At 46.7% G+C, this 12,032-nt stretch overlaps 1 protein-coding gene across 1 annotated transcript; it reads right to left on the bottom strand.

The window, feature by feature from the left end:
* Positions 1–5,132: 5,132 nt before the first annotated feature.
* Positions 5,133–11,895, bottom strand: LOC111170052 (zinc finger protein 418). The gene is made up of 3 exons (XM_022564864.3): positions 11,749–11,895; positions 9,301–9,427; positions 5,133–8,026 (listed from the first exon to the last, which is right to left on the bottom strand). Exons 1-3 carry the CDS (start codon positions 11,779–11,781, stop codon positions 6,729–6,731), a joined length of 1,458 nt encoding a protein of 485 aa, XP_022420572.1. The 5' UTR covers positions 11,782–11,895; the 3' UTR covers positions 5,133–6,728.
* Positions 11,896–12,032: the final 137 nt, after the last annotated feature.

Below are 12,032 nucleotides of genomic sequence, written 5' to 3'. Positions count from 1 at the left end.
CAGTGACTGTACCATTTTACATTACCACCAGTATGGGTGAATGACTGGGTTTCTCCTCTACCTCATCAGCATTTTATTACCGTTCTGTATGTTGTTTAAGGCGTTCTGATGGATGTGTCCAGGTATCTCGCTATGATTTTCACTTGCATTCCCAGGAAATGCCTCATATCTTTTTACGTGCTTATTTGCCATCCAATCATATCTCTTCCTCTTGGGTGAAATGCCTGTTCTGTGTTTTGTCTATTTTGTATTTGGATATTTTTTAAAAAGATAATAGTTTTGAGAGTTCTTTCATATTCATATCTGATGTGTGGTTTGCTTATGTTTTCGCCCTGCTTCAGTCCTTGGTCCTTTCATCCTCTTCAGGTGTTTCACAGCCTAGGTTTTTAATTTTGAAAATTTCCAATGTCTCTATTTCTTTTTATGGATCACACTTCTGGTGTCAGATTTTAAAATCTCTTTGCCCGACCCTAGATACCCATTTTTTTTTCTTGGAATATTTTCCTCTGAAGTGTGTTCTAGTGTTAAATTTTACATTAACGTGAGTGATCCATTTTGAATTTGTTTGTAGGAGGTGTGAAGTTAAGGTGTTTAGGTTAAGGTTTTTTTGTTTGCTTGCATGCTTGCTTTTGTGTTTTGTTGTGGATGTTCGATTGCCCATATCATAGAGAAGCCATTTTTTCTCCAGTGAATTGCTTTTGCACATTTGCCAAAAATCACTTGGGCTTAGGCATATTTGTTTGAATCTCTGCTTTGTTCCATTGATCAACGTGTCTAACTGCAAACATCACATGGTCTCTATCAGCTCTATAAATAAGCTTTAAATTATGGGCAACTTTATTCTTGGATTTTGAAATTGCTGTAGAGGTTCTAGTTCCTTTGCCTGTCCATCTATCTTTTAAAATAGAAATACATGTACTTAAAACACACACACACACAAAACCAAACCAAAGGAAATTCTACACCTTAAAAAAAAATTTCATGGAACAGTTCACCATCAACACTAACCTCATTTCAAACACACACAGTCTCTCTCTTTCATACTGTTGCATTGTACAGATATGCTGGAAGTTTATTTAGTAAAAGGCTATTAATCCTCCCCTGTTTTTTATGGTAAGTAATGATGAAATCAGTATTCTTATCACTCGATGTACATTAGCACCAGTGTTCCCCACATCCATTTTTTGTCTTTGAACTTTGTTATGGTCAATGCAGAGACAGATTTTGTTTAAACTTCTATGTGGTCAAGTTATAAATTATTTCCTTCATGTCTTCTGAGCTTTTTTTTTTTTTTTTTTTTTGCTTTAGAAAGACCTCTGCTAAAAATGATAGAATTAAAATATTCGGGCAGTCCCTGGCAGTCCTGTGACTAGGACTCGGCACTTTTATTGCCAAGGACGTGGGCTCATCCCCCTGATCCGGGAACTAAGATCGCAAAGCCACACGGCTCAGCCAAAAAAAGGAAAAAAAAAAATTTCACCCGTTGTTCTCCATGAATCTTTGTATGGTTTTCGGTGTGCACTGCCTGCTGCAGAATTTTTCTAAGTCCTCCTGGGAACTCGCTGGTGCCATTCTGGGCAGCCCGAGTGACGGTCCCAGGCTGAGAGATGCGCTCCGAGGTAGGCCTGGACTAGTTCCAGCACCCCGGGGGGCCGGCGGTGCGCCCTCGTCGGTCCGGGATACGAATCCGCCCCGCTGACTTTGGCGCCGGTTGTCGGGCGCCATTTGGCAGCCACGTTTATATTGTCCCTTCCCTTCCGGAGCTCGGGCAACATCTTCAGGGGATGGGATTCGGCCGCGGTGCCTGCAGACGAGTTCCGGGAGGCCGGCGGGACTGGCGGGATCGTCCCGGTTCTGCCGGCCGGGCGCGCCTCGTGCTTCCTCCGGAGATTGTACCTGCAGACTAACGGGGAAGAGGCCGCGGCCGCCCGGCCAGAACGACCAGCCTCCGCCGGGGCTGCTCCGGCTGCTGAGGGGAGCTGGAGCGGGTCTCCCGGGTCTGGAGGTGGGAACCGGGCCAGACTAGGCTGTGCGGGCAGGCCCACGGAGGGCCCCACGGTCTAGGCAGTGGGCTCGCGTGAGGTTCCGGTAGGTGGACACCGCCCCACCTCTCCCTCCCGCAGCCAGGACACTGTGGCCGGCGGGCAGTGTGCGCTCTGCGTCGCGGGGGAGGCGGGAACTCGTGGGCGACTGTGGGCTGTTCGGCTGGTTCCTAAGGTCGTGCTGCACACCCTGGCTTCAAACGCTATGATTCCTCAGAGGTCTCCTCGCACCTCCTGACCCGCAGCCTCTAGGGTTGGGCGGGGGTGGGGGTTCCCCGCCAACGAAGTTTGTCTGACTCTTGGCGGCGGGGTCCCTCTGCTGGTGAAGTTATGAACAACGCCCCTAACTGAGAAAATTCACGTGAATTGCGGATTCTGGTGGTCACTCACAGCTTGAACTCACTTGTGGACCCGGCTTCCTCCTGGGGCTATGCCTCTCTGAGCGTTGCTTGACGATCCGTTGCTGTGGGGCGTAACTCCCGGGTGCGCGGCTGGCGGTGCTGCCACAGGGCCTATTGAACCACCTCTGGGTAAGGGGGCATCCCTCTCTTCTCCTTGGCAATTCGCTCCTTACTGCGTTTAACGGTTCGTGAGCTGGGCTCCCTATTGTGTGCTTCCCTTTGACAGGATGTGCTCTCAAAGTACGATGACCCCAGCCAAAAATATAACTCTTTTCTTCGAAATCTGAATCCTTGCAGTGGAACAGTGTCTTATCTGTGGCCCAGTGACATCTCTGACCTCTGCACTGGCCTTCTTTTCCTTGAACAGCTGAAAGTATATTCTGGCCTCAGGCATGTTACTATGGTGTTTCCTCCCACCCCCCCAAATCTCATGCCCTCATCTTCATCAAATGTGGGTTTGGAACATCCTTTACCCATGAGGCTTTTTAAAAAATAATAAATTTATTTATTTTTTGGCTGTGTGTTGGGTCTTTGTTGCTTTGCGTGGGCTTTCTCTAGTTATGGCAAGCGTGGGCTACTCTTCCTTGCAGTGCACAGGCTTCTCATTGCCGTAGCTTCTCTCACTGTGGAGCAGGGGCTGTTAGGCGCACAGGCTTCAGTAGTTGTGGCATGTGGGTGCAGTAGTTGTGGCTCACAGGCTCAGTAGTTGAGGCACACGGGCTTAGTTGCTCCCTGGCATGTGGGATCTTCCCGGACCAGGGATTGAACCTGTGTCCCCTGCATTGGCAGGCAGATTCTCAACCACTATGTCACCAGGGAAGCCCTACACATGAGGCTTTTTTCCAACCCCCCCCAAAGTTTAATTTAGAGCCCAATCCCCTGCACTTGTTACTCTAAGTCAGCCTTTCTCCTTAGAAACTTTTATCCTATTAACAATTTTATTAATTTTCATAATTAAAAAAATTTTTTACAATAATGTGTGGCACACACAGTAGGGATTTTTAAGTAGGTGTGTTCAAAAGCGACAAATAAATGTTTTGATGTGTATTTCCCCCATTTTGGGCCAGTTTCATGAAGCTGGCTTTTTTCTTATTCTCCCTTCCAAGTTTCTACTGTGAAAGTTAAGAAACTTTGAGGGCTGAAGGAAATTCAACACAGCCATGTGTGGGGTTACTTCTCAGGTCTCAGCATCTTTTGAGGACTCTTCCCTGACACCAAGTAGTTTTCAGGGATTAGATGTTTTCCCCTAGCTAATCCTGGCTGACTAAATCCATCTATCAAATCCCCAGGGCACTTTTTAAAGCAAACATATAAAAACGTACGTTTTTCCCCCTTGTACTTTCCCAATCCCCCTTCCTCCTCATTCAAAGATATCACCGGATGGAGTTGAAGTTAAACTTTGTCATCGATTTATTATATATCCTGCCAAAGATATTGTGATTGGCTTAGGGATATTTCTTTTAACAAATGTTTATTTATCAAAATTCCAAGTTTCCCAAGTGAAGTGGATTTATACCTAATGGGAGGAAGAGTGTTTTAAAGAAAACATTCTAGGGTGATTAAAAATACTGTTAATGTGACAATAATAGAAATATTCCATAAGAAGTTTCCTATGTTTTTATGTCGGATTCTATTCCACTTTACCACTACAGTTAAAGTCTTGCAAAAGTCAGGGTTCAAATATTTCCCTTGGTGCACTTACTGTGCTTTACAAAAAATTACATACAGGTTGTGATTTTTTTCTGCTTATAGTTGTGGAGTGCTCTCTGAGGGGGTATACTTTTAGTACCACGTGAAGTGACAGGTTTTTTCACTCCTTTCAGTCACTTTTGAGGCTAGTATGTTCTGGTTCCCATCCTAGTGGCAGTAGTGACTCAGCTGGGAATGCCCAAGGCTTACCTGGAAAAGACACTTATACCTACACCAGGGCCAACCAACACTGTGGCTGGGCCACCCCTCGCAGTTATCTTAGTTTTTTGAAGTGCTTCCTACCTATGATCATGATAAGAGAACTGCAAGAGGTGGTAGGAAGCACTTCGAAACTATCAAGCTTGAGGAACATAATTCACAGAGCCTGGAGGGGCACCCTGGGGGCATGCGACAGTGAGGTTGTGGGTGCAGGGAGCATGCTGCCTTTGTTAGGGTCCACGGAAGGATGGGGGTGTTCCACGGTTTCACCCTTCCTTTGCAAATTTACACCAGAAGGGTTGGGAATTAGGGTGTAGGAAGGATAGTTCCTCACACTCTTGCACATACAGTACCTGAAAAGTTTCCTGGCTGTGTGGAGCTCTGGTAGTAAAAACAATGCCACAGATGTGCACCATCAAGACACTTCAACTTGCCCACCCTAATCTCTTCAAATTGGCGGGGTGGTCAGCATGTTAAAGTTTGAGAGACCCAACAAACAACATATAGAATGTTGCAAACATGTTGCAAACTCTAGTGGAATGATTGGGGAACTTCAGAGATGTAATAGTTACCTACCTATAGGTTAAGAGAGTTTATGAAACACAAAAGCTTTAAAGTGGGATGTCTGAGCACTGATATTGGACCTATGAAAGGCTTACATCTTAGAAATGGACTCTGAAGAGGTTTATGTGTTACATAATTCAGTAATATAGTGTGGCGAGATGCAACGTTACCCCTAACATGAACAAAACAAAGAGGCTTCATCGCCTGTGCCGTTCCATTGTGTATATACATAAGGCTTTATTTGTAACAGCCGAAAATTGGAAACAAGCCAAAATGGCCATTAAACAGAAAAGTGGGTAAACAAATTGTGGTTCATCTAGACAGGATATAGTACTCAGCTATAAAAAGAATGAAGTATTTACATAAGCAAAGATTTATGAATCAGAAAATAATTATGCAACATGGAGGGAAAACAATTTTTAAAAAGTAAACAAAATTCTATGAAACAAACTAATTTACTGTGAAAGAGTAAATCAGTAGTTGTGAGGGCAGAAAGAGATTTTAAAAGTGTATTCTCTGGTAGCCGAGGGGTTAGGATTCTGGGCTTTCACTGCCACGACCCAGGCTTGATCCCACAAGCGTGTGGTGTGGCCAAAAATACAAGGGAAGTAACTATGAATTACAGATATGATAACCATCAGCGTTATTTTTAATGGTTTCATGGTTTTTACACTATGTCAAAACTAACCACACTGTACAATTTAAATCAATTATATGTCAATAAACCTTTGTAAGAATTTGTTTAAATAGAAATCTAATTCATTTTTTTTCATAACCAGATGTTTAGAAAGCTTGGGATGCAGCCCTCCAACAGGGCAGAAAGTATTCATAAAGATCATTTCTGAGTTGGCAGGAACAGCTGCTAGGTCACAAAAACTGTATCTCTGGGCTTCAAGATCTCCCTTCTGTCTATTTTCATTTTCTTCTCCATGCAGCAGTATCCTTAGAGTGAGCAGCCCGGAGGCTACACAAATATACAAAGCTTTATATGCTCTGACAATGACTGCAGCTACAAGAAGAACACAGCTATGGCATGTACACCTCATCCAACACAATGTAGCCACAGTCACTGAATATTTGTGGAGGCACGTTTAAAAGAGGCACACCTCTCTCACTGCCACAGCCTCCTCCAGTGCATATGAATCACATACACTGTGTGTGAATTTAGGTTCCAGCCTCACCCCTGTCTTACAACCAACACCAGAAAACCCAACTCTAGACGTGAAGGCACGTGATTCCTTTGCAGTACCCGGGGAACAGCTTCCCCACATAGTGCTCAGCATTATGTGATATCCTTGGGAAAAGAGAACTGATTTATACTTCTCACAGAGGCACTAGAGGTGCTTCCTCCCTTGAAAATTACTCCTCCTTGCTGTTCTGTAGAGAATGGGACAGAGACATCTGCCTTCCCTGATCACTGCAAGGGACATACATACTACTGGAACCTGGAAACTACTAAGTGGTAGAGATGAGGCTTCTGCCACAGAAACTGGAAGGAACATAATTCAGGCAACAGAGCCAGCAGTAGAATATGCAAAGAGGATCCTAAAAGCTTTCCACAAACCTAGAACTCCTGGGGAACCTTCCCACTCTGGATGCTCAGCTGTATAATGTTCAACGTCAAGCAGATGGCTCCCTCACAAAAACACTCTAGTTCTAGTACACTGAAAACCCATGTTCCCTGTAGGTCTCAGAGACCTTTAGATGAAGGTTTTCCCAACTTTGCTGCACAAATTTTATCCAGGCTGTGAACTTGTTTAATTACAGACCATTGGCTGTAACTGATTTTCTCCCAGTCACTGCATTCATGAGGTTATCTGGTGTGAAGTTTTCTGTGTTGAATGATGTGGGAGCTTTGACTAAAGGACTTCCCACATTCCCCACACTCATAAGGCTTTTCTCCTGTGTGTACTCTCCGGTGCTGAATGAGGTTGGACTTTTGGCTAAAGGATTTCTCACACTCGTCACACTTATATGGTCTGGCTCCAGTGTGAATTCTCTGGTGTTGATTAAGAGTGGAGCTGTGGCTAAAGGATTTCCCACATTCCCCACACTCATAAGGCCTTTCTCCAGTGTGAATTCGCAGGTGCTGCACAAGTTTGCATTTGTAGCTGAAGGATTTTCCACATTCACTACATTTATAAGGCCTCGCTCCACTGTGAATCTTCTGGTGCTGAATGAGGTTGGAGCTTTGGCTAAAGGAATTCCCACACTCACCACACTTATAAGGCCTTGCTCCAGTGTGAACTCTCTGGTGTTTAATGAGAGTGGAGCTGTAGCTAAAGGACTTCCCACATTCACCACACTCATAAGGCCTCACTTTAGTGTGAATTTGTAGGTGCTGCACAAGTCTTAATTTGTAGCTGAAGGCTTTCCCACATTCATTGCACTTATAAGGCCTTGCTGCAGTGTGACTTCTGTGGTGTTGAATGAGTCTGTAGCTTTGGCTAAAGGATTTCCCACATTCACTGCACTCATAAGACCTTGCTCCTGTGTCAGGTCTCTGGCAATTAATAAGGATGGAGCTTTGGTTAAAGGGTTTCTCACAGTCATAGTAACTTTCTCTAGTGTGAAGTTGCTCATCCTGAAAAAGTGTGTATTCATAGCTGAACAATTTCTCATACTCACTATACTTGTAATGACTTTTTCCGCTATGAAAGGACTCCCCACACCTGAAGCTGCTCTGTGGCTTTGCCCCTTTGAGAGTGGCCTGGTGCTGAAGAAGATTCAACATAGCCAGGAAGTCCCTCCCGACTTCTTCGCAGGTGAAGGTCTTCCCTGAAACATGGAACCTGTAGCTCGTCACAAATGAGGCCCTATCTATGTCCCTTTTGAATGGCTTCTCATCATTGTGCTTCTGGTGCTGGTGACTGTTTGGACTCAACCAAAATTGTTTTCCACATGCCTCACAGGGGTATGATTTCTGCCCAGGATGCAATCCTTGGTACTCAGGCAGATACAAAATGTCTCTCCCGGCCATGACACACTTCTCACAGGGGTGAGTCTTCTGAATGGATGGATCTGGAGTTGGAGTCTTGCCCAGTGACATTTGTTCTACAGAAACACTCTGCACAGAAAATGCTTCCTCATCCTCCATTCCATACCAACAACCTGAAAGCACAGAAATGCTGGTGAAATGCATGTTGTCTTTGGTGGTGGTGGGGCAGCCCCAACACAAATGTGTCAGACACACCAAAGAATGAGGCAATTGGATTGTTTTCAATATGAGGTTGATGAAAGAGCTGCTTTGCAGTACTGGGACTCTGAAAGCCCTAAGAAGCAGGGAGCCCTTGCAAGATGGAGGCTGTCAGGGTGGCATGCAGCACAGGAAGAAACATCTCCAATTCACTTCTCTGCCAACACCCTTCAGGAGGGCCTTGGCTGCTGCTGATATTTGAGTGCTATGTTCAAGTATCCAGGCCCAGGAAGATATGGTTGCAACTGACTACATGGTATTCACAGTCTATTTAATGATATGTGCATGCCTTGCAATACATTATGTGGGACCTAATCTTGGGGAACATTGTAGGGGGAAGAGTAGAGAAAAGGTGACACATGAAAGTAGAAAGGTGGGGACAGCCAGGGACCCAGAGAAGAATCAGAAGTTATAGAAGTGTCCACAGTAAGGAAGGAAAGGTAGAAATGAGGTGTGGTTACTGGCATCACCACCAACACACTGGTGGACACAGGACAGGTTCCATATGATCTGAATACAGTCTTGATGTCATGCCCTCCATCAGCTGCCATTCACCAAAGAGAGACCTGCTCTGAACCCATCTCGCCATGGCTGGAGTCATGTCCATCCCAGCACTCTTCTTTCTGAACCCCAGTTGAACAACTGCCTGGGACCTGAGTCCTAAGGCAATGACAGGATAGGTGATGGACTAGCATTGGCCCAGAGTAATTCTGCATATTATAAGAATAGCCCATGGGAATTCCCTCACAGTCCAGGGGTTAGGATTCTGCACTTTCACTGCCAAGGGCCCAGGTTCAATCCCTGGTTGGGGAACTAAGATCCCACAAGCCATGGGGCATGGCCAAAAAAAAAAAGCCCATCGTCCCCAAAGGTAGTCAACGTATTATCAATGGCAACTGCTGGCACAGACAGGAAGAATGTCAACAGAAAGGAGACAGAAAAACCTGGGCAGGAGCCATGGATCTGGACAGTTACCCAGCCAGGGAGAGGGCAAGTAAGGTGTGATCCATCAGGCTCACTGGGGCAGCACACCAGTGGCTGCAGTTTCAAGAAGAGGGAAGTCGCTCAGCCCAGCCCTGTCGACCACAGCACCCAGCCAGGGAACTGAGAAAGGAGACAGAACCTACTGTTCAATTGTGAGAAGATCAGAGTCTAGCCCAAGGTACTGGGATGGGTGTGAGGGCCTTACCCAGTGAGGTCACAAGTGCAAAGTTCTCCAGCATGACATCGTGGTACAGGCATCTCTGAGCCTCATCAAGGAGCCCCCACTCCTCCCAGGAGAAGTACACTACCACGTCTTCAAAGGTCACACTACCCTGCCATGATGGGGAGAGATGAAATCACAAAAAGCCTCTCTCCCAAGGACCCACAACCCATCATTCACACATCTACCCCATGCTTACCCTCCTCCCAAGCTCTCCAAATCGGAGGCGACACCAGACCCTGGTGCCACTAATGTCACTCTCTCCTCATGGTCCTGCCTGCAGGGCCCCACCAGCCCCCAGCCAGGCCATATCCCTGGGATACCCCAGAGCATACCTGCCAGGTACAACCAAATGTAGACTCAACCTGCACTCTTAAGTCCCTAATACCAAAGATGTAGAATCATCAGCTCATGCTCCCACTCTGTGTGCACATCTTTCTTAGCACCTCTTGCATCTGTGCACGCCATAAGTGCATCCCCACAGCCACAGGGATTCCATTTGTCTCCCCGTTACTCATCACACAGCATTGAGAGTGCCCTGCTACTACAGACCTCTGCAGGACCCCACCTCCTGCTAAGGCTACCACAACAAAGTACCACATAGTGGCTAGCTTAAACAACAAAAATTCATTTTCTGACAGTTCAAGTGTTGGCAGGGTTGGTTGCGTTTACAGCCTCAATCCTTGGCTTATTGATGGCTGTCATTTCCCTGTGACTTAACTTGGTCTTTCTTCTGTGTCTGAGACCAAATTTCCTGTTATTACAAGGACACTGGACATGTTGGATGAGGGTTCATATTAATAAAAAACCCTATCTCCAAACACAGTCACATGCTGAGTTACTGGGGATTAAAACTTCAACATAAGACTTTAGGGGGGGTCATAATTCCGCCTGTAACATGAGGCCGAGTAACTCACAGGTGTCCTATTCATCCCTAAGCTCATCAACCAGCCTTGGAGGATCCACAAAAGGTCACCACAAAATTCTGGTGAGTCAAGAATGGTGAATAAGCAGCAGCCCCATCCTCAGGGTCATCCTGCCTCAGTTACTCCTAGGCCTCTGCATTCACCTCATGTCCACTCTTCCCTTGGAAACCGTGGCTGCTAGATTATCCTCTCCTCCCTCAATGGCTACCTCTCTTAAAACATTTTACCTATGTCTGAGAGACCACTTCCTCCAACCTGGTGCCCAAGGAAGACACCCAGAATTGACACCTACTCTCTTCTTCCTGATTTGTTAATAATATTACCTCCAGAACAAGAATTCCCCTTCCTAAACGTGACAGAAAGCCCCACCCAATCCACCAAGCAGTCACCACCCATGTGTGTCTAATCCTGAACTCTGTCTCAAATTTCTAGACCTTTCTTTTCTGCAGCTAGATGGAACAGGTTAAGGCATGTGTAAGTTCACCTCCATCTTATGACCCAATCTCCCCCACTGCTCCTACCACCTCCAAAATCAACACCCACTTCTCAGGGAGACATTCCAGGCCTGAGTCCTGCCTCCCTACTCTGTTCTCATCAGAAGAAGACTTACATTTCCCTGAATATTCCCAGCTTGGCCTCACCTTCAAGCATCTGGCACATACTGGTACCTATGCCCTTGACGACTTTACTAATTTCTGGAATTGTGAACACCTCCATATAACCTCCAGCCTCGGTTGACGTTTCTCCAGGGTCCCAGACTAAGAGCTGGGAGAATGGCAGGTGAAGGGTCCCATGATACCACAACCCCAGATACCACATGCATAGGGTCATGATCAGTGAGACCCTGGGACACCCCCCCCCACTTACTTGTGTAGATTCTAAAAGCACTTCAACTGTTATGGGAACCACTGGGCAGAGGTCAGTGGAGGCAGGCAACCATGCTGGAGCTCAGTGGGCTCTGGTCTCCATTATAGCTCTGCTCACCACTGGAGCAAAGAGACCTCAGGCTGTCTAAACTCTGGGGTTCAGTCCTCAGTGCTGACTCTTAGCGGCTATGTGACCTGCACAAGGACTCCGTCTCCCTGTGCTTCACTGTCATCAAACCTCTCCAGTCTGTTCTTCCTTTAAAAATCCTCTTGGAAAACTTCATTTGTCTTCTTTGTTGAAATTCCCCATGGTTCCCAGGGCCTTCAGAATGAAGAAACAACCCCCTGAGCCTGCCAATCCAGGGGCCACTCAATCTCAATGCTCTGTTCCCTAAAGAAATAGGTTTCCCGAATCCTCCGACCTCCAAACCTATACACCTGCTGATCCCTCCACCTGTGACCCTCTCCCATGCACCATCACACTGTCTGTCAGAAACAGAGCCCCAGGCCCCCACCCATGGCCGCCTCACCATCCTGGACACTGGGGCCTGGGCTGCGGGCACAGGAGCAAGCGCCCCACACTCGGGGCTTTAGTGTCTTGTGGAGTGAGGGTGGTGAGGGCCTGGAGGACGAGCGTTTACCTGAGGCGTGTCCCTCAGCACTGCCGCCGCCATCGGAGTCTGTGGGTGGAGCAACCCAGTGCTTCAGATCCGACTCTGTACAGCAAGGACAATTCCTCTTGGTCGTGTCTCCTCTTTAATTTGGTCACCTCGGACCAGACACAGAGCTGTGGAACCTCTGAGTAGGAAACAGACTGCCACTAGGAGAATGCCGGAAATCCCGCCTTGACACGATGGCACACATGGAAATGCCCCAGTCCTGGACCTTCATTGGCTCCACACTGACGTGAATTTGTTGGCTCAGG

Source organism: Delphinapterus leucas, chromosome 20 (genome assembly GCF_059928025.1).
Source record: "Delphinapterus leucas isolate spDelLeu-1000000601 "Yukka" chromosome 20, BTC_Dleu_Yukka2, whole genome shotgun sequence".
In the NCBI taxonomy this organism is placed as follows: Eukaryota; Metazoa; Chordata; class Mammalia; order Artiodactyla; family Monodontidae; genus Delphinapterus; species Delphinapterus leucas.
Note: the sequence above shows the minus strand (reverse complement) of the source record. Positions and strands in the feature narration are given on the sequence as shown.

What these genes read in the sequence shown, in the direction of transcription:
- LOC111170052 (XM_022564864.3), bottom strand. Translation starts at nt 11,781, where the DNA reads ATGGCGGCGGCAGTGCTGAGGGACACGCCTCAG. An exon ending in TGCTGAGGGACACGCCTCAG is followed by an intron (nt 9,428 to 11,748) that starts GTAAACGCTCGT and finishes CCATCATGGCAG; the next exon opens with GGTAGTGTGACCTTTGAAGA. An exon ending in TGCACTTGTGACCTCACTGG is followed by an intron (nt 8,027 to 9,300) that starts GTAAGGCCCTCA and finishes CTGTGCTTTCAG; the next exon opens with GTTGTTGGTATGGAATGGAG.